Below are 25831 nucleotides of genomic sequence, written 5' to 3'. Positions count from 1 at the left end.
CTGAAGGAACGCTACTTGCTGATGAAGAACAGAGTGCGGGACCACGAGTGTGAGTCCGAGAAGAGGAATGCCATTCCCATCACTCTTGTCCCCATCGTTCCTGTCGTTACTTTAGTGTACATTGAATGGCATTTTGTATAACTTTGCTTGGTATTTCTTTGTCATGTATTGTAATTGTTAATTTGTATTTGCCGTACAACAATTGTACAAGTCAGTGTTATTCAGCTTGTTTTGGTGTACATGCTGCGAGGCTGATCTTCTGAATAAAACTATTGAAACTATTAAACTATCACCATCAGCCAACTTGAGCCTATCATTAGCATCTCGCTGTTTGCGACTGAGGCTCATGTAGACGAAGCGTTGCACTTGTTCCAGGTCTCAACCCTGGACGCTGCCATGTCAGGCGACCTGTCAGGCACCGAGGGATTCACCACAACAGAAGACATGGAGGAGCTCCGGCGCATTGAGAAACAGCGGAGGTTCGCCATCGGGTCACAGGTGTGACCTATTTGGTCAGGTCAGGTCAGTAACATAGCTTTTTTTTTAATCAGCCGTTCAGCCGTAGGCTGATTAATCAACCGTCTCTCTGTCAATCAGTCTATACAGACTATGACACTTTTCTACGCCGTTGGACTTTGTAGTGTAGCGTAGTTGGAGAGTGGATGCAGTTTAACGTCATACCCAGGACCAAAAATCAACCGTAGGGGCAGCACAACAACAATTGTCATGCTGACTCAACAGACTTTTAGTCCCCTGGCGGCGCCTATCTCCTCTTCGGGGCATGGTGAATGATGTAAATGGCTGATACATGACAGAGGTTCGCCAGGCCTCCGTCCGGGTGATTTGTAGTGAATCACCAACTCCAGACAGAATGGTTTGCTCCATCACATACCGCACCATCGCATGTGTGGTGGGTTCTTTAACGTGCCTGGGGTGTGGCTCTCCCCATACACGGGACCTCCATTTTACGTCCTATCCGAGGGACGGCCCTCGTCAAAGCTAGGTACTCATTTTCACCTGAGTAAAGTGAGGAAAGTCGTGTAAAGTGCCTTTCCCAAGGGCACAAGATCGGTGACACGCGGCCGGATTCGAACTCGAGACCTCTCGAATCTAACCTGTTGGCCTTGCTGTTACTTGTGTAATATTATGATAGTGATTAAAAGATGTACTGTGCACTGTAAACAAAAAAAATCAACATTGAAATCAACAACATTGGCTCCAAAACAACGAGTGGGATGGAAAAAAAATTAAAGCTGGAGACAGCCCTGGTTAACACCCTGCAACGTTTACACCATCTTGCTGACCTTCACAACAAGCTGCCCACAGACTTGACCTTCAGACATCTGCAACATCACCATATTTGGCCACAATAACCTTTGGCCTTTTCCTATCTACAGCTGATTCAAATTTGAGAGAAATCTATAAATTTCACATTTATATACAAAGTTGCACATTAAATCTGCTCACTCCTAGCCTGACAGTATTGAACAGCACAAATCACTTTTGCACAACCTTTGACATCTAACCTCTGACAGGTCAGACTTACCTACAATAGCAACTAGCAAATCTAGCTCCTAGCTGGTGCCGAAATATGGTCCCTGACTATTGCCTTATTTGACCCTTATAAAATCCTCCACTGAGGGGAAAATGCCCATGACCTGCAAACTTTGACCTGTCTGACCCAATAAAATGTGGTACATCCAGTTTAGAACATATCACAAGTAGTGACCTGTGACCTCTTAACTGTCACCTTTTTGGAGTAAGTAAAGACATCTTGTGAGGCTACCTGGGTAATAAGGCAAGTTAGAGTTGACTTCTTCACTTTTTCGGTCAATCTGGGCCAAATGACAGATCCTGACCTGTCTGTGACCTCTACACTATGACCTATCAAATCTATAGTTAATAGGGCAGGTTTTGACCGATAACCCGATTGCTCGACCCTGATTGCCAGTCCAGACCATGTGACACAGTCCAATGTGAGATTGCCTGGGTTAGGTTTGACCTATTTGACCCTGGCTGCCTGGGTCAGGTGTTGACCTGTGACCCTTGACCTATCTGACCCAGGCGGCGGGGACCCACTGCGGCTCTGTCTGGATCATGTGACAGATGTTCATGAGGTCGCTGTAGGCCTGCTGCAGGCTGTCGTTGGTTAGGATGAAGTCGAAGTAGTGTCCGAACAAACCCTCCACGATTTTTCCGCTGATGATCATCTCCTGTAGCTCCTCCTCCTGTCAACAAGAAAACAGAGTTTAAACATCACAATAATTTAACCCAAACTCTCAACATCAACATGAATAGTTAGTTTCATCTGTTTGGTAAACCACTGGTTCACAAAGTTCTTGGTACACAACCAGAGTCACCACCTAGCCGCTGTGTGGGGTACTGCAGCAGCGACACCTAACTGTAGCGTGAAGTATGTAATTAGTCAGTATTGCCCTGAGGAAGGTGACAGAAGGTCATCAAAATGTTGACTCACTTGTTGTGTACAAAGAACTTAAGTTACCCAAAGTCTGCAAAGTCTGTATGTTCATTTTTCAGTCCAGCACAACTTTCTCAAACACGAGAACCAACATATCAAATGGGTGTGGCCTAAGGCAAGAGTTTGGCATTGTGTGGCATAATGGTTACAGAGTTTGGCCTTGAACCAACAGGTCTGAAAAAGGGTTTGATCCTCTGAGATTTAAACATTTGCATTTAAGAACAGTTAGACTATTTTCATTAAGACAAAGGATGAGGAGTCTCACCGAGAATGTTCGTGAGGATGAGGGGTCGTGGGTTGACTTGGCGTTGGCGGCCGTCCTTGTCTCTCGTAGCCGGTCCAGCGGCGGGGGTTTCACATAGATGACACAGGGTTGGAGGTCAGAGGTCTTCAGCAGCTTCAGGGCCTGCAGGGAGGTCAGGAGCTGTCAGTCATCGGTAACCATAGCAACAAACTTGTCAGTCATGAACTGGGGGAGGGGGCAGTCTCTGGCAGCTATGGTAAAAAACAGAGCCTGCATGGAAAATGTGTCAATCATTGGTATCCATAGCAACAAACCTGACAGTCATTATCTGTGGGGGTCATTAGCTGTTAGAGGTTGAAGGTTGTAGGTTAGAGGTTACTGACCTGAGGCTGGACACAGAGCACACAGACCCGGCCTGCCTGCACCACGGCGCGCACAGAGTCGATGTGCGTCCCATACAAGTTCCCGCGGTATTCACCATACTCGATCAGCCTGGGAGCAACAAACAAACAAACGTGAACAAAAAAACGAACACACACCAGCACCTCAAACACTGTGTAGCTATCAGAGGTAGAATCAGTTGATTCAAACAAGACTACAATCAACTTTTGTTTGAACATCCTTCTACCCTGTCTTAGTTCATATACTAAGATGCTAACTTTTTTCATCAACGAAAAGGTCAAGTCTCTACACATACATATCTAAAAGTATAACTCTGTCCCCCAACAGGAATAAGCACACAAACAAACTTGTTGTTCTGTATCTCTGCCAAACAATGTCTGAAAGCATGATTTTGACACACAACAAGGGAGTAAAGAAACAAACTTGTTGTTCTGAATCTCTGCCTCCATGACTTGTCGGGAGACATAGTGGTAATCCTTTCCATCAATCTCCACGTTCTTCCTCTGTCTCGTCGTGTCTGCAAACAAACAAACAAACAAACAAACAAGTAAACAAAAAGTCTTCTGTTACAATAATTCTGTTTCTATACAAAATCATACCTTTACTTAAATTTGATCTATTTGGATTGCCACAATACAAGTAGAACACAAGAAAATATTTCTTCCATTGCTAGGTAGGAAGATATCACATTCTACTAGATTTTACTTCATAATTTACGTATACCCAAGGAAACAATTTTGTGTGGCCTTAACTAGAATGTCTGAAGCCATTGTAGAAAAGCTTCATGCAACAATGACATCATCACAATCACATAATTGAAGCATGCGTGATTTTTAGCCATCACATGATCATCACATGATCAGGACTGGACAGGTGCATGCTCATCACATGACAGCCACATGGACTCCACTGATTGGCTGAGACCAGAACATACCATACGCCATGTCTGTGCAAGCAGAATGAAGGCAGCGGAAGAGAGAAGGAGAACAGAGAAGTGAGGGGAACATTATTCAGCAAACAATCAGCATTTTCATTCAACAAATTAATCAGTTTTGAAATTGAAGGATCACCACATTAGATGCCCTACATTTTCACTTGAAAAAAAAAGACCTGACGAAAACTATGGTGTGAGACATCAGCAGCAGAGTGGTCAAGCTTGTGGAACTGTAGTATGATACCTAACGAGAACTGTAGTGTGAGACTTTTATAAGTGGACCAGTAGTGTGATACCTAAGCAGAACAGTGGTGGGATACTTTCATGAGTGGATCAGCTGTGTGAAACCTAAGCTTAACTGTGGTGTGAGACGTTTGTGAGTGGAATGGTCGTCTAAAACCTATGCAAAACAGCAGTGTGAGACCCTTATGAGTAAAACTTTAGATTGAGAGTTAATCAGAACTGCGGTGTGAGACTCACGAGGCACAGTGCTCCGATACATGTCGGGGTCGCTGGCGATCAGCCTCCGTTTCAGCTCGTTTCTCCCAACCCCCGGCGGACCAATCAGAACGACCGGTCTAGGCCGGCCAGGTCTGGGCAGAACCTTAACCACCTCCTCATAGGTCAGGATTTCTCTGGTGTCGTATTCTACAAACAAACAAACACACACACAAAAAAACAACTACTGTAAATGCAGAAATGTTCGCGGTGGATTAATGTTCGCGGTTTTCGCGGCGACCACTTTACCGCGAAATTAAATCCACCGCGAACATTTTTCTACTAAGGTATTAGACTGCAGTCGATGGTGTTACCGCGAAATTAAATCCACCGCGAAACGTCATTTTTCCCGCTACCGCGAAATTAAATCCCCGCGAACTTAAATGCATTTACAGTATTTCAATATCTTCATTGACTAAAATCATACAGATATAGTAGGAGCTTGGAGACTTCTACATTTTTTGATTTAAGTCTTGTTTTTTGGTAATGCAACATTCAAGCTAATATTGATTACTAGTAACTATTAATATTAATATTGATTACTAGTAATCAAATTATTGATTTAGTGAGCGATTGATTGGCAGTACAAATGTACATTACCTTGAAATAAATGAATTGATTGATAGGCCCATACAATCATGTGAGCATTATGTGACTATCATGTTCTATCTGGTGTACCTGGCACATCACCTTGATTGACTTATGACAGATCAATTAATAAATTGGTTGACTGATTAATTAATTCATTAATTGAATGAATGATTGATTGATTAATTGATGACTGATTGAAAGCTTGTACCATCGTTCTGGTGAGCCTGGTACATCACTTTCCGTGTCTTCGCATTCTTCTTGCTGCTGCGGAATGATCCCCACCGCGACTTCTGGGGAGCTGCAGCAACAACAACAAATTAATATTAATACAGTATTAAGGTAAATATTATCTACCCATAAACATGCAGGTGTAAAAAAAAAGCACATAATATCATTGGCTGAACGAAAACAATACAAACCATTCCTTATAACTCATCAGGAACTCACATTTGCTTGGCTTGTCCCTGTGAACCCCGCCGTTAGCCGTGCGCCCCTGCCGCACTGCTTCTCTTCTGCAGGGGGAGATTGAGATTTTTGATTAGCTTGATTAAAGACTATCTATGTTTATAATGTAAGTATCATGTGAGCATCATGTGGTTACCATGTGAGTATCATGTATCACGTGACTATCATTTGAGTATCATGTATCATCTGACTATCATGTGAGTATCATGTATCATGTGACTATCATGTGAGTATCATGTATCATGTGACTATCATGTGAGTATCATGTATCATGTGAGTATCATGTGAGTATCATGTGACTATCATGTCAGTACCATGTGACTATCATGTGAGAATCATGTGATTACCATGTGACTATCATGTGAGTATCATGTGACTATTGTAACAGTGGTGTTCAAGGACTGCTAAACTGAAGATGCCTAACGGCTTAAGCCTTTTGGCTGAACGGTTTGCACGTTGGATTTGTGATCTGCCGACCCGGGTTCGATCCCGGGTGGCGGTGTTTCTTTCTGTTCTACTCGCTCCTCTGGTTGTTTCAATATCATGTGCTCACCTCTCTTGTAGGAGCCTGCCCGGTATCAGCCCGGCGCGACAGTTCCGGTCGCCCTCGCGGCGCGCCTGCCACCAGTTCGGATCCTCCATGTTCACGATGTGCAGGACGTCCCCGCGCTGGAACGGAAGGCCCGCCTCCCGACACGGGATGTTCTTATCCTCGAAAGGGTCGTAGTCGAAGTGCGCCTTCATACGCACCTGTGAGGGGGAAAGGGGGAGGTAGGCAGTCAGTGGCCATTTTGGGACAGGAGAAGTGCATTGCCTTTCGTCAGTGCTATCATTAAATATAACTTATTCTTATCCTTGAAAGGATCGTAGTCAAAGTGAGCTTCATACGCACCTGGGAGGGGGAAAGGGCAGAAAGGCAGTCAGTGGCCATTCAGAAAATCTCAAGACTTGAAAAAATACACTTTGATTTCATGACTTTCAGCACACTGCTGCGGCGGCAGTGTTGCCCTTTTACGTCGTAATTGGCCTTATTATTGTCATTTAATAATTAGTTTCATGTTTTATGTTTATGTAGGTTAGACATCCAGGTAAACAATATTCAAATACAATTCAATCTCTACAACTGGATAAAACCTTCAGGATGTTTCGAGTGACATCCATCACGCTTCTGCAGCGTCACTAGAATGAACTGGCAGAACAATTCAATACAAGTATATCTAAGTAGAAAAAATGGTTAAACATGTAAGGATTGTATGCAAATGTCACTCATGTAAATCATGTTATTAAGTTCCTATGGTACGACAATACCATAGGAAAAGCTACTGTCCTTGTGAAGAAAACTAGCTCCCATGACCACACTGTATCAGAGAGTTCTACGCAAAGTTCTTGTTTTATCTATCTAAATATACCAAACTTGAGCCATGCAGAAATATGACCTCTACTGACAATGAAGATGTTAAGAAAGTCGTTAGTGTTATCCTACCTGTTCCTCATCCACCTCCTCAATACAGGAGAGTATGCTGCTTTGGGAGGTGGTCGCAGAGGGGGGTAGGGAGGAGGGTGGTAGGGAGGGGCAGAGGGGGGGAGCCAACTGGCAGCGTGTGGGGGGCAGAGCAGTGTTAGCCGTGAGTAAAGATGGCAACATTCATGGCAGAGAAGACATAGCAGAGAATTCAACACAAAAGATACATTGGTGAACGTTGGTGAATGTTAGACATCCAGGTAATAAGATATGCCAAATAGCAGTTACTCAAGCAACTGGATATAGATTCATATGTAACTTTTCCCAAAATCATATCCAGTTGCTTGAGTAACTGTTACTTGGCTTTAAAGTTACATTAGTTGTTTTCTTAGATATGCATCATGAATTCTTTAGACTTAAAGTACAGTACAGTGGATGCCTTCAGTCAGATGAGTGAATAGTTAGAATAGTTAAAAGCATGTCCCGATCCCATATTGAAGGTAAACGTCCAGGACATAAGTATACATGGTAACAGCTACTCAAGCAACATCATGGTATGATTTTGGAAACAGTCAGATGTCACTGACAAAAGTTACTGGTTGCTATCTGAAACATCTAACCTCTTCCAGAATGATATCCAGTTGCTTGAGTAACTGTTACAGTGACCTTGCACATGTCCTGATCGACATGTGAGCATCAAGCGAAGGTCTAGTGACGATAATGTAGGGATCATGTGAACATCACGTGGACATCTTGTAACTGCATCATATTTATTTGTTTGAACCTTTGTTTATTCATGAAAGCTCAAATCAGCCTGCAGGCCGCTTTTCATTGAGGTCATGAAGGAAGATGCAAGGGTCAAACAAAGTATATACAGAGTACACATGATTATCATGTGATGATCATGTGAACATCATGTGACAGGCATGTGCTTACCTTGCTGTCCTTGGGAGGCCTGAGGTCCAGGTCTGCCGGCACCAGTTTGAACGTGATCGTTCCCACCGCGTTACTCAGAATCTGAACGACTTCGTCCGGCGTTTTCCCGCGAACTGAGATCCCGTTCACCTCCCAGATCTCGTCGCCGACCGCCATGAGGCCACTGCGGTCTGCAGCGCCGCCAATCATCACCCTGGCGATGAAGATCTGACCCGTTTTCTCCTCCAGCCGTATCGTGGCTCCCTGAAAATCAATCAACAAGGTGACCATGAAGAATGAATTCCAAATTCAAAGAAGTTTATTGAGTTTTGTAGTCATCCAAGTCAAACACAAAATTTCCATGTTATGGAAAAGATTTCAAACAACATGCTGCCAAGTGGCATAAGAGTTCTTCCTAAAATCTATCACCAAGAAATCCAGATCAAAGCTGGTACAGAAAAAGGGATATCCAAACCAAAATTTCGCACCTAAATCTAATCATTTCCAATTTCTGTCACAACCTACCAACACGGCAAATATGAAACCAAGTTATCTAGCCATTCTTGAGTTATCTTGACTAAAATATACACAGATAAACATTACCTAAAATATACTAGCCTTCTTGATAAAGATAAAAATGGCGGACAACCATGACGCGTACTGACCAGTGGTTCCTCATTCTTGACCAGTTGAACGACCTTGAGAGACTGATCCTCCTCCTCAAAGTCGGACTCGACTTCTGGAAGACGCGGGGAGAACTCCTTATTGGCCACCCGGTCGTGGGAAGACAGGAGAGCCTGAATGGGGGAGGGGGGCATGTCAAGGTCATCTCATGTTCTAATGTTCTATCATGTAATTAACATGTGATAGACATGTGATAATCATGTGAGGATTGTGTGATTACCTGTTCATGTTTGTGAGAGAGAATTAAGTGTTAGAGAACACAAAATAATTTCTTCACATCTACTTTACCATACTAAGGTGTTACCATAGCAACATTAGTCAGTGGGGACAGTTCAGTAACAACCTTACCCTGATGTGGGGACTGTTCAGTAATCTGAGGAGCTCCAAGTTCTCTGGAGTCGGCATCATGAAGCGGAGTTCTTCAGAAATCTGTAAGTTGGTGAGTCACGATGTATTAGAATGACGTAGAGAGAAGATTGGTTAAGTCAAGAACTAAAGATATACAATAACTTCACCTAAACTTTAGCAAGACTGTTATAACAAACCATTTACATCATTGTAAGAGACAGAAGAGTGCAGTATATGCATAGTAAATAAACACCATAAGTGCTAGTGGGGTTTATAGACGTTGACACAATTTCTAGACACAGAAAGACAGAGTGAACTTCCAGTTATTCAAGTATTTCTACTGTTATCAAAACAAATTTGTAACAAAGTACTAGTATTACAACACTACCACCAAGAACCAGTACAAAAAGAAATGGCCAGCAAAAGTGTATTATGAGCAAAAAAAAAAGGTCCAAAGAACCTGCTATGGAGGCTACTGTAAGGCTATTTGGCTGGGAAAAGTAAGCAAAGTGGTAAGGGAAAGTTGTACTCACATCGAGCGAGAGCGCGGCGGCTGTGTACATGACTGGGCTGGGGTCCTGCTCCATATGTGCTGACACAATGCTGTGAACCTGCAGATGAAAAGAAAAAGACACATTAAGTATATTCTAAATGTTTGCAAAACTTGCATGGAATGGCTGAGTGGCTAGACTAAGTGGGCACAAATTCGAGAAATCACAGGTTTAATTCTGGGCACTGAACACGACTTTTCTCACTCCACCCAGGTGTAAAAAGGGGAGGTAAAAGGCAATAGTAGGAGGGGGTTCGGTTTCACCAGGGTTCTAGCTAGTGCATTTTAGCGTAGTGGGCCACTACGCTAAAATTTGTGACCCCTACGCTAAAATAAGGGCCACTACGCTAATTTTTAACTAGTGTAGTGGTGCTTTGCTGTCATTTGCTTGTTCAACAATGACTAATCAATGTCTGAACAATCAAAAATGATGATAATATGCCACTCAAAACTGAACCAAAAATCTTAACTTTTAACTCTACATCTTCAAATCTCACTGTGGAAGGACCAAGACCCCCCTTCCACACCAATCTCTTGGTTGGTCCATTCGCTACAATGCCATTCCCACTACGCTAAAATAAAATCCTGGCTAGAACCCTGTTCACCTCCCAATACCGTGCCCTAGACACAGTGGATAACAACCCACTGTCCCTACGGCCTCAAAACGGCAACCTTTACCTGTTCACATATAAAGGTGTGGTTAGGCCACACCTCTCTTATTTGATGAATCTTGAATCAAAGAAAAATAAATCTGAACTGGAAAATCACCAAAGTCTGAGGTGTTAGGAGGGACATTGAGTTGTTCAGTCAAACAGGGGTGAACCCACTGGACAGAGCCGTTTACAAGTGCGATGTGAAGACTAGCTGCCTACCCCTGTGTCAGGCATTCCAGCAGCAGTGTAATCAAATACTGGAATCCGATACTACTACTACTGAGGTGCAACAGGTTAGTTGTTAAAATGTGCAAATGTTAAATATCAGGTACCGCAAAACCAGCAGCTTAGGTATTCTGAAAATTGCTTCTCTTTGCCAATAGGTGTCATTAAGGCAGACTGGTGTTTTTTATGGCTTTTTAATCAGGGGGGTCGTTTCCAGGTGTCACTAGGGCTTAACCAAGAAGTTGTCAATGAGAAATCTAACTGGCTATGTGTAAACCAAAGCCCCATTTCTGTTAATGCTTTAACCAGTTTGACTTGACTAGCCAAGAAAATAGTAGCGGTATTTACAAGGCCACTATAAACAAGATTTTTACTATGTTGCTTGTGTCAAGGGACTACCAAAAAGTAACCTCTTGTACAGGTTTGACTGTATATCAATGGCAAGGTGGTCCTTATTCAAAGGTGGTCACACACATGTCATTGTGTTACATTGGACCAATTGTAGTAAAGATCATTTTTTCCCTAAAAGATAAAAAGATGGCATCACTTAAAGAAAGTGTGAACCGAAGAAAAACTTGTTTCTGCCCACCACAGCCTCTCATTATACCAGTATAACAGTTATTACGACCTCCTGATGACTAGTATTAGCTGGAAGGTGTGATAACAAGATAGACAAAGCTGAGATGTAACTTATTGTAAGTACAAGCCTGGGACATATGTTCTACATTGTATCTAACCTCAATTTCGGGAATAGTGATGCTTTTGTTTTCTTGAGCCAAACACTCACACTCACTATTATCTGGTTTATTGTCTGTTGTTCACCATCAGGTGAGGGTAAAAATTAACTAAAATGTGGTTGACGGCAGCCTATTCAACAACAGCCTCTGTTCGTTAGGGGATCAATTTAATTTTCTTTTTCTTGGTTTTAAAAACTAATTACAAACTTGAAGATAAACCTCAAAACAAGAGTCTTTGGGGAAAGTCTATAAATTGGTACACAGAGTTTTAGCGAGTAGATATGGTCAAATCTATCTTTTCATTGCAGCCAAATGGTGTGGCTTAACTTTGACCTTCCTTTTGTCCCAACCTTGAAGTGCACAATTGAGAACTATTTAACACATGTAAAATACATAGAGTAGAAAAAAACAAAGATATTAGATGATATATTAGAAGATATCAGAAACATGCTACCAGTATATGTTTGTTTGTTTGTTTGTTTACCTTAAGGAGGGCCTCGAAGTCCCTGCTCTGGAACAGGGTGTTGAGGAACGAGAAGTCATTCTGTTGACCTTCGACCTTCCCCTGCACATGGGTCAGGGACTGCAGTAACCGCTGTAAACCTGCAGACATTATAAACAAACAAACAAATAAACAATCCCCTTAACTTTAGTATTACCAGTACATGACCAAGAAAATTTAATCATCCACTGGGATGTAATAAGCAAGAAAGAGAACTAACTTTAGAGCAGTTACATGTATATCTCTTACTTATAAGCTTCCAAGTTGCAGTACCTCAAATTGGTACTAGGAGGCACTGTAAGCACATGAGCACAAAGTTTGAGAGGAACAATATAGGAATTAAAAGTAGCTACTTCAAGAAATTCAAAGTATGTTAGAAGACGTTTTCTTACCTGGATCGCTTCCCAGAGTCGAGAGTCCCGGCATGGTTTCTTAAGAATTCCCTGAGACGTCTAGAAAATGTCTTCAAAATGGAGCACCTTGAAGTGAGGCAATTTTGCTGTTGTAGGCAACACAGCTTGTCTGGAATGGATGTGAAGTCGTCTGTTTGTTTCACACCGTCAGAGCATTATAGGGAAGTTAGATCCTGATCTGATAATCCTGCAGATCCAAGGATGATCCTCTGTTTGATCCAGGGGATCCGTGCGATTGAAAATCCTAAAGGTTGGGCAGGTCTGCTCCAATGTTTGCAACAGAAGATGTTTGGAGGGAATAGTCTGTGGCAGTCCAGTCCTCTCACAGTCAGAGCATTATTAATAGGTACTTGGATCCAGATCTGATGATCCCACTGATCCAAGGATGATCCTCTGACAGACTGAGATCTAGTTAGTACCTGTGAGATCTGAAAATTTTATCTGGAACGAGATCCAATGCCCACAATGTACAGAACACGTTTGGGAACTGTTGGCTGTCTGGCCAGTTCTTCCCGTTGGTCCCTTCTTTCCCTGCAATACTGTGGTTGAACTCCGACCTCGTTAGAGCTGGTAAAGTCATCGCTGTGCACAAGTCGTCATGGTGACGGACGTTCTAGAACCACTCACTTCCGACTGGGACAGGGGGCTGGCAGTGTCCTTGGGATGACCTTGAACAGGAGGAGACCATCACATGGTGGAGATAAACCTGTGGATTAACACAGAAGAAAACACAAGGTCAGAGTCACCTTCAGAACACTCAAGACAAGGTCAGAGTATACACAACACACTGGTCTGGATGACATTGGCACAGAATTTTTGAAAAGCATATTCAAAAAGAATTCACCCATTCTGGAGTTCACTCACACTCAGTCACAGTGACTACTTTATTGCTGTATCACCGCTGCTTCCAGGTACAAAATAAAGTACCTGTTTCATGTCCTACCAACAAAGTGAGTGAGAAGGGAAGGGGGGAGGGGAGTCATAGAGCAAACATGACAAGGTCACTGACATCAAGCTTTCAGCACCTTCAAGGTCATCATCATCTCAAATTTTGATAACCTTTCAACCCTGTCCACCTTATCATCAACCTTTGTATTTTTGTGTATAATAAGGACTAAGGGAAAATTTGTCTTTAACTTTTGATAGAATACTTAAATATCAGGAATCAGGGTGTCTGTTAAGTTGAGAGGACAAACAAAAGTAACAGGAGACAAAGTTACAAACCAACCTGTTTAGTGTAAAGTGGGGAGGGGGGTAGACTAAACATGTCATGCACCAATGGGCAGCTATAGGGACACACTTGAGCCAGCAGTAAGGACTATACAGACTGGACAAGTGCCAATTTGAAAACACATTGCTGGGAAACTAGATATGTTCCACTGTACTAAAGGCAATATGCTTGTAACCTGATGATCTCTGATCTTATTCTAAGTATGGTTGCACATTGAAAGTTTATCTGTACAATGTCATATTCAGGAATCCTCAAAGGCATCAAAATTTTCTAAAAATATGGATTTTTACCAACTTTGTAAAACTTATAAATATATAACATCCAATCATTGCCTTTGTCACTTATCCTATACATGTACAACAACCATAAAACGTACAATATATCAATATCTTCCTAAAGCCAAACTTATCGAAGTGGTTTGCAAATGGATTGCTTGCTAAGGCAATAAATCGTTGTTTGATGATGACAAAAAGGATTAGAAATACAGCAAATAGGTACAAAGCTCCTAGAAAAGTCCATATTTGGCACATCACTGGCTTAGGCCCCCTTTCCACTAGGACGGCGATCGCGCTGCGCTCTCACTGAGACCTAAATAGAATATGACTGTGTAACCTTCACTTTCACACAGGGTATATCATACAAAACGTAAAAGTGTGATTGAGAAGACAACAAAACACTCAAAGTGTAACAAGATTCCTTTCTTTTCTATACAATTCGTTGAGCAATGTGTCAAATGTTAGGTTGCAGAGAGAGCGCAAAGAGAGCGCCGTCCTAGTGGAAAAGGGGTATTACAGAGACTCCATATTCTTGGTCCAAAGTCTGTCTCTTGTTCTGATAGTGGTTTAATTAATACTTTAAAACAAACATTTCATCACTGATGGCACACTTTCTTACCACTACAGGTCGTTCAACCCTGGATAAGTTAATGTTCAAACAAGAGGTAACGCTAGTTCACCTTTATCTGGTTAACTTATTCTGTTGTTCATAGAAAAAAAGGTATTTGGGGATAGCAAGTTGACAGACGGTTGTTTCAAACCGTATATTGAATATCTTATAATTTGAAACCTCCATTGACTTGATACTGTATTCCTCATTCATCCCTAATTACCTTGTTTTATTAACAACGTATATAGGTTAACCCACGGATAAAGGTAAACTATATACTTTGATAGATACAGAATACAGTCAACTGTCAGAGACATGTGGAGACTGAAAAACTGTGTAGGTTCAAACATACAATATAGAATGAAACTAATTATTTGCAACATTTAAATTCTACCTATTGTAGGACTAGCATTACAACACTCTCAAAAAGCCATCTGTAGCTGACTCCAAGATCAGAAGTTACAGGAGTTTACTGTTATAGTTGCTACAGGATCAGAGCTGCTATGTGCGGGTCAAGTTCAACAACATGACCTCTATTAACCCCCCATCAGGGGATGGAAATGACTCCGGGGCTGTCCAAAATCAGTTCCTTGGTTGTGAGACCAAATTAGTTTGTTGTGTCTTTTCAATTTAATGTAACCACTGAGGTTTTTCTATGTTCAATTATGGAAAAAGTTTAACACAAGCTTCTCGTATCAACTTGCATATAAAAGAACTTCTAAGGGAATTTTGAGGAAAAGTGTGTACCTCAGTACACACAGTTTCAGAATCAGAGAGTGGATATTTTCTTCCCTTAGCCCTCTGTTTTAACTACTACTAGCCTAGTAAAAACTCCTACTCCTAGAAAAGATACAGAATCTCAAATTCTGCAGAGCTCATCACATTTCACTCTGCCCCCCTACAGTCCCTCTTAAAAGTATCTGGAAGGAGTGAAAATATCATTATCAAAGAGTTAATATTGTTGCCAGAAGAAATCTTATCAGACAAAACATCTTGGCGGGTTGTTCTGCTGAATTTCCTAAAACTGCAAATCACCAGACCTGAACCAAGCCCAACTTGGACCCCGCCGTTCTGTTAGCATGCCAGGTTTCTTCCGTTTGATGCCAGAATTTTTCACCTTAGGCATGATCTAGACACAGTTTTTCCCGATATCTGCGAGCCGACAATCTCTCGCCAACAGCTTTTTTTCAGCGTCTAGATGGAACTGCAATATCGCCATAAAGATATCGGCAGAATTTCTCCCGAAAGGCCTGGAGTATTCGCCCGATACCTTATAATAGCAGGGATCCCCGATAGCTTAGCAGGGGTCCCCGACAACTTTCGCGTGCGTGTAGATGCGTCCCGACTTCGGGAGGGCTCATTAGCATACAACGCGGGCTCATTGGGCTATATAGCTGTTTATGACTACAAGCGCCACGGGTGTCCCGCTGCCAACGTTCCAGATCCCTCCCGACACATCCACAGATATCGGGAAAAACTACATGTCTAGATTTGGCCTTAGTTTGCTGCCAGAAGTGTTGGCTTTGCTGCCAGAACTTTTATAGTGTCACACCCCAAAATGTTACAGACTTGATCTGAGGCCAACTGGTATCAAATACCAAACATCTGGGCTTTGTTCTGCAGGTTTTATCACATTACAATCCAACAACCTAACTTGCCAAAGCTGCGGACGAACTTGTAGCAAATCCAACATCTCTAAACTTTACTAAAGACAGGAGTAGACTCTTCTATCTATTATCCTCCCTCCCTATTTTGCTACCCAAGTGGAAAATTTGAGTCTCTATCCATTCCTAAAAACAAGGACCCTCGCTGACGCTTGTGTAGATCAAGACTTTCTCCTTTTTTCACATTTATTTTCGAGTTCAGCATCATTTTTGGAAAAATCCAAAAAACCAACAAATCAGCTTGGTATGGCCCGGGCTGTTCCATCCACCCTGCTCCCTCCCTCCCCTGGCCCTAAGCCAGCCTTGTCTCTCCCAGAATCACTTGGAACAAGTTGATGTGACCTCGTTGACCTTCGGCCAATCCCAGCTCCAGGTGACCTTTGCCCCCTGTTCTATCTCAGCCCCTCACAAACAGACACACATGTACAGAACAGCGCTAGCCAGACTCCTCCATTGTTCCACGCCCTTGGGCCAGTTTGAAGGACATCACCCTGCACTGATCTGAACTCAGGTAGGAGGGACACTTAAGGAGCGTCTTGTAGAAACCTTCGTCTTGATTCTGTTCCTTAAGAACCAAAGGTAAGTTCTCCTCACTCCTCTTACCAAAGATACCAACCAAAGATAAGGAACGTTCTAGAGCTTTTTCCCTGTAAAGACTGATCAAGGGATTCTACTATGCTTGCAGTAACGGTATCTAAGACAGCCTGAACTTTAGAAAGGCTCCTTGCAATGCTGAAATTTCTCATAGATTATTTGAGAACAACTTAAAGATGATGAGCTAAAGGTGTTTCTCCTGCTCTCACAAGGTCAAACTCTGCCACTTGACCTTGACAGCTGGGCTCACTTAAGGATGTACCCAGAGTTAAGAGTCCTGTCTATCGTTCTTGTCAATCACCTTTGGTGCTCAACTACTGAATCTCATTGAATGCATCAATTACAACAAAACTTAAAACATTTCACATAAAAAAGATGGAAGATTCAATATATGTTTTAAACAAAATTTGCTTTGAGTCAGCTTACCACAACTTGCAGTGTATAGTTGTGAGACATTGGAATCACTGAAAGTTGCCTCCAAGCTTTTTAATAAGACTTGGGCTTATCTCCACCTTATCAAGATGCAAGATCACTTGGCAGCTGCGAACCACTTATTAGCCACCGAACTGGAGGACATTGCAGAACTAATCCTATCTTTAATTATTCCTATTCATGGCTTTTGTTCACTATAGTATGTTATGGAATATCATTTTTCATTCATCTCGATTTGTTACGATTTTGTAAGGGCTCCCTTCAACGCCTTGGAAATCAGTTACCAAACTGAAAGGAACTGATCACCATATCTGGACATTCGCTTCAGTTGTAGATAAAAGCATTATCTGGATAATTCTAAGGACTTGAAGCATCTAAAGTTACTCCAACCTGACCCAATTCCTACTGGATGTTGTTGAATGTTGTGCCTGACGAGTTCTGGTACTGATTAGAGCAGAGCTGGTTTGTCTGACCTAAACGACCGCTTTCGGAAACCAGTGCCAGCAAACGGGAGATCTGGAAGTAGATTTTGTTTTATCATCTTTCAAGGAGAGAACCTCTAGTGCGTTCTGTAAAATATCTCGAGACAGATCATATGTAATTCTGTGTGATTTAACAACAAAGTTCCTTTACTTTGATGTGTACTTTGTCAATATATGTAATAGCATTGCCGAGATATCGTATTATAAAGTTGCAAGACAGCTTGTTTCCCGAGTCTTGCTGGGGCAAGGTCACATGACTAAACCCCTATAAGTGACATGAACTCTCATGATTCTACCAGGTGCCATTGCACTAGAATAGTACATACTACTGAATAAATACTGCCACGTGAGTAAAATCTTGTTATATATGACAGTGGAATATAGGTCTAGCTCCAGTGAAGCTAAAATGTTACCTGAAAGATATACATATAGAATACAACAGTGTATTTCGTATCATCTATTCCAACGTCCGAATCCCGTATTTTGTAAAAGAACATGGAATTTGATTGAAAGTTAATTGTGTGCTAAGACTGAAATGTCACTTTTTCTTTACAGAATTTACAAGTAAAAGCCAACATGGCCATCTGGCACTACAAGCTGTTCTGGATCGGGTGTCTGGTCTCCATGGCGATGACCTCTGCAGAGGTTGCCTGCTCTAACGACGATGGTGACGGTGTGTGCGACTGTTCGGACGACCACACCGTGGACTGTCGGTACAAGGGCATGGAGGAATTTCCACAGGAAATCCCGGCAGAAACGCTCAAGCTTCACGTCGAGGGGAACTACATCACCGAACTCAACGCCAACGACCTTGCCGGGCTCGCCGACCTTGAGAAGCTCAACCTTCACTTCAACAGCATCAACGACATTGAGGATGGGTCCTTCAGCGACCTTCAGAACCTACAGCACCTGGCGCTGGACTACAACATGGTTACCACGGTTACGGCACAAACGTTCGTCGGGTTGGACAAGCTGTCGTCTTTGTCGCTCATCCATAACAACATCAGCATCATTGAGGACGGGAGCTTCCAGCCACTCGGCAGCCTCAAGGTGCTGGACCTCAGCTTCAACAAGATCACAGGTACCTACCCATTAAATTGTGGTATCTTCCGTTGACCTAATGACCTGGAATGCCTGTCAGGAAGTCCTTGCAATCTGACATGTGTGTTTCCAGCAGTAGAAAATGCCTGCAATCAAACATGTCTGCGTTTTTAGCTGCAGGAAAATCCTGCAGTTTAATATGTCTGTTTTTCTAGCTGCATAAAGTCCCTAAGTCTATCATGTGATTGTGAGTGTTTCCAGCTGCAGAAAATCTCTGAAGTCTGTGTTTTCAGCAAGAAATCCCTGCAGTCTAACATGTCTGAGTTCCTAGCTTTAGGAGTGTCTGCCATTCTGAGTGGTCTGGAGGGGAACCTGAAGGAACTGGGGCTGCGCTACAACATGCTGCCGGAAATCCCTGCAGCCATCGGCCTGCTGGAAAACCTGCAGACGCTGAACCTGGCCGGGAACAACATCAGCTCCATCAGCACCATCCAGAATATGACCTCCCTGCTGACCCTCGACCTCAGCAACAACAGGGTCATGCACCTTGACCCCGGCATTTTCCAGAACATAGAGAACCTGCAGGTAAGTCAGATTTCAACACCTTTGACCTTTGCCCTCACAGGTGTTGCTTGTGGTCTTTAACCTTTGCCCTTATCCATGACCTTCACCCTTATCTTTGGGTTGGGCGAATGACCTTTAAACTTTGCCCTTAACCCTATATATGCTTGTAGATGCTGTCCATAGCCTTTGAACTTTGCCCTTTTCTCTAGATCTTGTCCATGGATTTTAACCTTTGCTCCCATCCCAAGGTACTGTCAATGACCTTGTGCCTCCGCACTGTCCATGGCCTTTGATCTTTGCCCTTATCCCTAGAAGTTGTTCATGGTCTTTAACCTTTGCCCTTTTCCCTAGGTGCTGTCCATGGCATACAACCGTATCGGGATGATCGCGGAGGGCGTGTTCGCTAACCTGACGGAGCTTTAACCTTTGCTCTTTGCCCCAGGTGCTGTCCATGGCATACAACCGTATCGGGATGATTGCGGAGGGCGTGTTCGCTAACCTCACAGAGCTTTAACCTTTGCCCTTTGCCCCAGGTGCTGTCCATGGCGTATAACCGTATCGGGATGATCGCGGAGGGCGTGTTCGCTAACCTGACGGAGCTGCGGAGCCTGGACCTGCAGGGGAACAACGTGCAGCGGTTCAACCGCGGGATGTTCACCAACGTGGCCACCAACTCCTCCAAACTTCGCCTCCACCTGCGCAGGATGAACCTCCGCGCTGTCGACAAGTTCTGCTTCCGCGACGTCGGCAATGAAGACGCAAAGGTTCCCAGCTTTTATCTTTGTTCTGTTGAGTCAGTTGCATGACACCATTTAGGGCTGGCGTATGTTCTAACTCTTGCAAGTTTCGTTCGGAACTAACTGGTCATTATTACCTGAAGAAGGCGACAGTGGTTGTTGAAAATTTTATCCATGTATTCTTTTGTGTTAAAAGAAAGTTTAGCATTGTACTATAGCATTGTACTATTGTACATTGCTTCCTGAGTGTGCAGATCCAGACTGATCTGCAGAACAACCATCTGAAGATGATCCCGCCTGGCCTGTGTAGCAGCTCCTCCAGGTGGATACAGTTAGCACTGCAGGCCACTGTTCCCTTCTGTAGATAACCACAAACCATGACTGCACAGATCCAGATTGACCTGAAAATGATCCCGCGGGCTTGTGCCGCAGCCTGTGCAGTAGTACCTCCTGGTGGACACAATTAGCACTGCAGGCAACTCTTCCCCTCTATAGCTAACCATGACTGTTTTTTGTGTTCTATGCAGATCCAGATTGATCTTCGGAACAACCGTCTGAAAATGATCCCCCCCGGCCTGTGCCGCAGCCTGCCTGAGGGTCAGCTCCACATCAAACTCGCTGGGAACCCCTGGCTGTGCGACTGTCTCATGGAGCGTGTCCCCGACCTCTGTCCCACTGCGATCGTGTCCCGTATTCGCTGCGTGCAACCCGAGCCGCTGAACCGACGGCTCCTCGGGACTCTTGGCGCTGACGATCTCGTGTGCGAGCCGACGGAAGAGCCGGACGGGGAAACTGATTCCGTGGAATAATTGTCGATCAAATATGGAAAAGACGGTACAATGCCATTCAATGTTGTGCCGTCATAAATTTGGGGCAAGTCCAATATTTTGTGTTCAAAACTGTAACAAATTAAAACAACTACACATGCGTGAAAAAAAAATTCCTGACATGCCTATTATTAAGTTCTGGAAATTCTTGTTAAACGAATTGCTCTCTATACTGTTAGGCTCGCCCAATGAGGCGTCGCCTATCTAGCACAGCAATACTGATCAACTTTCAGCTATTCAATTGGACAGGAAAACTGATTCTGTGGAATAATCAGCGAGCGGGGGTTGGGAAATATTAAGATATGACAGCAGAACGCCAATCAAGGGCTTAGTTCACTATGAGTAAAATGTTGTATAGTCGTAAATTTTGGGGCAAGTCCAATACTTTGTCTTGAAAATTGTAGTTAAAGATCGTAATAAATTCTAGCAATACTGATGAGAAACTGTCAGCTATCGGACGGGGAACTGATTCTGTGGAATAATCATTGAGCAGGGTTGGGAACTATTTTGGGAAGGGACAGCACAACATCAGTCAAGGAATAAAATGTTGTGTCATCGTAACTTTTGGGCATGTCCAATACTTTGGGATGAAAATTGTAGTTAGGGTCCTTAGGGATCATAAGAAATTCTAGCAATACTGATAAACTTTCAGCTATTCAATTGGACACGAAAACTGATTGTGGAATAATCGGCTGGCAAGGTTGGAAAATACAGTCAAACTGGAAGAAAAATTTGAAATCATAACCTGAAAAAAGGAATAGTGGAGGTTGTACTAGTGGCAGCTGGGCTGGTATGAGAAATTGATTTTAATTTGATTTGAGAAATTAATCTAAGGACAAAATTGATTTATTTATGAATGTACAAAAGTATGAGACTGTGTTCAAATGCTTGATATGTAACCATACTCTTACCTACACAACAGAAGACAGAATTAAGGCTAAAGATTGGAGAGAGACGAAAAATTAGCACAATTCATTAGTAAAAAACCAATAGTCGACCATATAGTTTACAGTTATATCTAACAGTAACAGATATAGTTACAGTTTATAGTTTGGAAATAAACTTTTGTGTGAAAGTATGATGAAATGGCAACAGGGGAAGATAGAAAATCATTTTCTGTTGCAGGACATGTGTAATGTATGCAGGAACCAGGTGACAGATTTTGACTGTGATTATAACTTAAATATAAGCTTGTGCAAGTAATTTCAATAAGAGGTTCTTTAAAGTAAACTGTTAAGCTTCAACATGGTAGAAAGTAGGGCTGGGTACCGGTACAGAAAATTCAGGTCCAGGTCCGGTTCAGGTCCAAAGGATCAGGTCCAGGTCTGGACCTGAACCTGGACCTGATGCAGTATGACTCATACCAATGGTCCATTTCACTACAAAGAAATCTGTTTGGTGGAGTATTAGACTTACACTGACGTTTCAAAATCCTACAACGCTAACTGCACCTGTACGATTGACTGTAAAACTCTACTCTACTTCACTCTTGTTATTTTCTTCCACCTGCAAGCGTCAAAACGTGTGAATGCCTGATAAAATAATCTGTTAATTTTCTAATCGGTCCAACATCCGGTCCACCTAATTTTTTCAGGTCCGGTTTTTCTGGACCGGTCCAATAAGAAAAACCGGTTTTGTACCGGTACGCTGTACCGATACCCAGCCCTAGTAGAAAGACTTCATGATACAACAGAGGACAAAGTATCAAAACTGACCTGTAAAGATGCTTAAAACTTCACGTGTATAAGAATCTAGTTAGAATGTTACAGATGATTTGCCATAATGAACATAGAGGTAATAAGACTATATACTCCAGTACTTATATGTATACATGTTATACACAAAAGTATGGACAATAAAGTGATTTATGGCATTGTTATAAATGCCCCTGCAGACAAATCTGTTTGTTTGTGCGTGTTTCTGTACTGCAGTTTCTCCAAGTGCTGCCAGAGGGAGCCTAAGCTTAAAGGCAAAGTTTGTTTGTTTGAGCATTTATATATTGATAGAAAATCTGCAGTCCGCTTTTCATTGAGGTCATGAGTGAAGAGGACTGGTAAGGGTCAGACAAAATTTGAATACATTAGTACTCTAGGCAGACAAAACCGTTTTTTCTTATTGTACCGGTCCGGAAAAACCGGACCTGAAAAAAGTAGTGGACCGGATGTTGGACCTATTAGAAAATAAATGGATTATATGATCAGAAATTTATGCGTTTGGGGGCTAACCAGTCGAAGAAAATTACAAGAGCGAAGTAGAGTAGAGTTTATAGTCATTTCTACAAAGTTTTCCAGTCAATCGTACAGAGTCTTGCAGGGTTCTAGAATGCCAGTGGGAGTCAAATACTACACAAAACATACTCTTTGTAGCGAAGTGGACCATTATTTTGAGCATCACCAATTCAATTTTCTGTACCGGTACCCACCCCTAATTTGCACTGATTACAAGATTGAAGTTCTAATCAGTTGCAAATCTTTTAACATAGCACAAAATTTGTCTTCTCTGAATCTGATGGTTCCACTGCTGTAATTACTTTTTCCTCATTCCCTTCTTTACCTGCAATGCTACATGTGTTCATAAGGAGGAGCTTCTACACAAGGAAAAGAAATATACATAAACATGAGCCTTAACAGCAAAGATAGGGAGTTGTCAAGAAAATTACTTTGCTATAAATGACAAGTAGGCAAACCAAATTTCCCCCAAGACAAAAGGACTGATACTGTAAATGCAGAAATGTTCACGGTGGATTAATGTTCGCAGTTTTCGCGGTGACCACTTCACCGCGAACTTAAAACCATCGCGACTATTTTTCTATTATGGTATTACACTGCAGTCTATGGTGTTACCGCGAAATTAAAACCACCGGGAAAAGTCCTTTTCCCTGGTACCGTGAAATTAAATCCCTGCGAACTTAAATGCATTTACAGTATATCATAAACACCAACAATTTTCTTCACAGAAAGAAACGAAATTTCTTCCAAATCTTAAACAGGAAAAGTGAGTGAATGAAAGTGAAAGTGGGCATGTCTAAGTGAAAGTGAGAAGAGGGAAGTGGTCACCCACATGCAGAGCACTTTCACTTCTAAAGACTTTTAGAGGCAACTGGAAGTGGAAAAACATCCGGCAGTTGTGTAAGGGAAAGTGATTATTGAAACGGCTGTTTTATCTTGAATGACTGAGATTACAGAAGGCCCAACCAATTCAGTCTGTCGGTTCTTGGATTTGAATAAAAATTCTGAAATTGAAAATCAACCTGAAAACAGTTTTTGAAGGGAAAGTCTGTACCTTGGTACACAGTTCAGAGTCAGATTTAACTTTTCCTCCCAGCCCTCTGTGTTCACATAAGTCAACTCGCTAAAACATCACTTAAAAGTACAGTATAATCAAATAAGCACAGAATCAGATTAAAGAGATGTCTCCAGGACCTGTCCCTCCATCCCAGGATGGAAATTTGCTTGTTGGGACGGAAGAAAATTACCACATTCGTCCCAATCTGAACTTCATGACATGAAACTGTTGAAATTCTATATTCATAAGCTTAAAATGGCATGTTAAACAAGGAAAATCAACAACATTGGCCACCAAACAATGGGAGGGACTAAAAAAAATTAAAGCTGGAGACAGCCCTGTTCTTTTCCTTACTTAGTAAACATACTTTCATGGACTGAATATTGAAGCATGTTTTTCTCTGTTTTCGTCTTGACATCCTGCAAAATAATTTGCTTAGCCCTGGAGACTTGTGACTCATTGAACCAAATCCAGTCTGGAATTTTCATGTACAAAGGCACCTGATGAAATACAGGCCAAACAAACTACAACCTTAGCTACATTCAGAAACAACAGAAAATTCCCTTATACATGTTAGTAAGTTATTTGCTGTACTATGTAAAGCTATTTATGGATGTAAAATGCAATAATTGTTTTTAATAAATGTAATTATTAGCCACAATCAAATACTGGTTACGGCAAATTTCCTTATATATTGTACTTGGCAAAGTGATGTGAAAAAATTCATTGATCACAATAAACAAAATGACTATGTCTAATGCTGTACAATAATTTTTGGTCATTTTTGTCTAGGAATGCTTATATATGGGATAACAAATTTTAAATGGCTCAAAATTTGCAGCTCATTCATACATCATACACAAAAAAAAACTCAATTCTATACAACTACTAGCAAAATCCTCACAAGAAAACATGTATAGCAGTATGCTAGAAATCTTACCTGTGCATTCCATAGAAAACACCACTGCATATACTGATATTGTAAATCTATCCACACCCAGCACTCTCTCATTCACCCTGCATATATCATGAACAATGCCTGGGGACATTCCATTACTGACTACAGGGCACTGTGCAGAAACATAAATATCATTGGAACAGTCCATATTTGATGGAGAAAGGTAAAAAGTGCAAAAGATACTTTCAAGAATTATACATGTACTAATTTGAATATCAACAAGACATGTATGATGTAGATTTTCGACATTCCCAAATTTTTTGGTGGGAATTATTCAATTAAGGTGATTTTCACTGAATTGTTCCCCCCTCATGTGTTAACAATGGTATGTTCCAAAAATATGAGACTAGAAACGTCAGTGGCGCCAAAATGTACCCAGGGGAAATCCATTAATCTGACCAATCAGGGGAGGGATCCGTCCATACATCATACTCGATGACTCATCCCCTCATCCAAACTGCAGTAACCATATACCGACATTCGTCCCGCACATTCGCATCAGATTACACATGGGCAGCCCTGATTGTACCTTCCTGTTTGATTAATCGCCTATTGAGTCAGTGAAGTCAAGCTTGCTTAAGCTTGATGTTTCTGACTTAGGGAGAAGAGATGCTGCTACAGTTATCGCTATGGGCCGCCCTTCATCAACATGATGGTAACATCAGGCCCTACGAACATGATTTGGAAAAAAAAAAAAAAAATCAATAAATCCCTAACGTTACCAAATTTGTCTGATTTGGGGAAAGATAAAATATATTTCAGGATTTTGACTCTCGAATTTTTGACATTTACGACTAAAAGTAAAAGATCGAAACAATACCATTGGATTTCTCCCTCCCAAACAGATGACCCTACCAAGTAAAAAGTAGGGCATCTATGCTCCAACATTAATATTGTAACAGTCAAATTTTGGCCAGATTTCAAACTTTTGCCAAGTCAAACTTGCATACTGTAAGGGACTCAACAAAAGTGGTGACTACAGTAGTACATAGAAGTGTAGCCCGAGTATCATCCTCCGTAGTAACCGTT

The 25831-nt window shown here is 42.1% G+C and overlaps 2 protein-coding genes across 4 annotated transcripts in view; one reads left to right on the top strand and one right to left on the bottom strand.

The window, feature by feature from the left end:
• Positions 1-1714: 1714 nt before the first annotated feature.
• Positions 1715-25831, bottom strand: part of LOC118405789 (MAGUK p55 subfamily member 7-like) — a 33790-nt gene continuing 9673 nt past the window's right edge. Inside the window, exons 1-16 of one of the 3 annotated variants that reach the window (XM_035805542.1) lie at positions 24785-24806; positions 12082-12808; positions 11672-11790; positions 9556-9633; positions 9023-9103; positions 8656-8787; positions 8012-8254; positions 6167-6363; positions 5596-5660; positions 5357-5446; positions 4540-4707; positions 4060-4071; positions 3549-3642; positions 3107-3215; positions 2745-2885; positions 1715-2228 (exon numbers count right to left, since the gene is read on the bottom strand). In XM_035805542.1, the coding sequence (XP_035661435.1) occupies positions 2052-2228; positions 2745-2885; positions 3107-3215; positions 3549-3642; positions 4060-4071; positions 4540-4707; positions 5357-5446; positions 5596-5660; positions 6167-6363; positions 8012-8254; positions 8656-8787; positions 9023-9103; positions 9556-9633; positions 11672-11790; positions 12082-12115 (1740 nt within the window). In that variant the 5' untranslated portion in view covers positions 12116-12808; positions 24785-24806 and the 3' untranslated portion in view covers positions 1715-2051. Of the gene's footprint in view, positions 2229-2744; positions 2886-3106; positions 3216-3548; positions 3643-4059; positions 4072-4539; positions 4708-5356; positions 5447-5595; positions 5661-6166; positions 6364-8011; positions 8255-8655; positions 8788-9022; positions 9104-9555; positions 9634-11671; positions 11791-12081; positions 12809-24784; positions 24807-25831 lie in introns of those variants that run through there. The other 2 variants (XM_035805541.1, XM_035805543.1) reach the window with 2 other exon arrangements.
• On the top strand, positions 16151-20541 carry LOC118405493 (leucine-rich repeat and immunoglobulin-like domain-containing nogo receptor-interacting protein 3). Its single transcript, XM_035804995.1, has 5 exons — positions 16151-16461; positions 17946-18471; positions 18763-19016; positions 19529-19783; positions 20260-20541. Exons 2-5 carry the CDS (start codon positions 17967-17969, stop codon positions 20539-20541), a joined length of 1296 nt encoding a protein of 431 aa, XP_035660888.1. The 5' UTR covers positions 16151-16461; positions 17946-17966.

The sequence above is a fragment of the Branchiostoma floridae genome, chromosome 18, assembly GCF_000003815.2.
Source record: "Branchiostoma floridae strain S238N-H82 chromosome 18, Bfl_VNyyK, whole genome shotgun sequence".
In the NCBI taxonomy this organism is placed as follows: domain Eukaryota; kingdom Metazoa; phylum Chordata; class Leptocardii; order Amphioxiformes; family Branchiostomatidae; genus Branchiostoma; species Branchiostoma floridae.
The sequence above is the reverse complement of the archived record's forward strand: the minus strand, read 5'-3'. Positions and strand labels throughout refer to the sequence as shown.

Bases quoted from the DNA above. Each gene is read 5' to 3' on its own strand.
- LOC118405493 (XM_035804995.1), top strand. From the start codon at position 17,967: ATGGCCATCTGGCACTACAAGCTGTTCTGGATCGGGTGTCTGGTCTCC. The intron at 19,017-19,528 runs GTAAGTCAGATT...CCTTTGCCCCAG, and splicing joins AGAACATAGAGAACCTGCAG to GTGCTGTCCATGGCGTATAA. The intron at 19,784-20,259 runs GTTGAGTCAGTT...TGTTCTATGCAG, and splicing joins CCAGCTTTTATCTTTGTTCT to ATCCAGATTGATCTTCGGAA.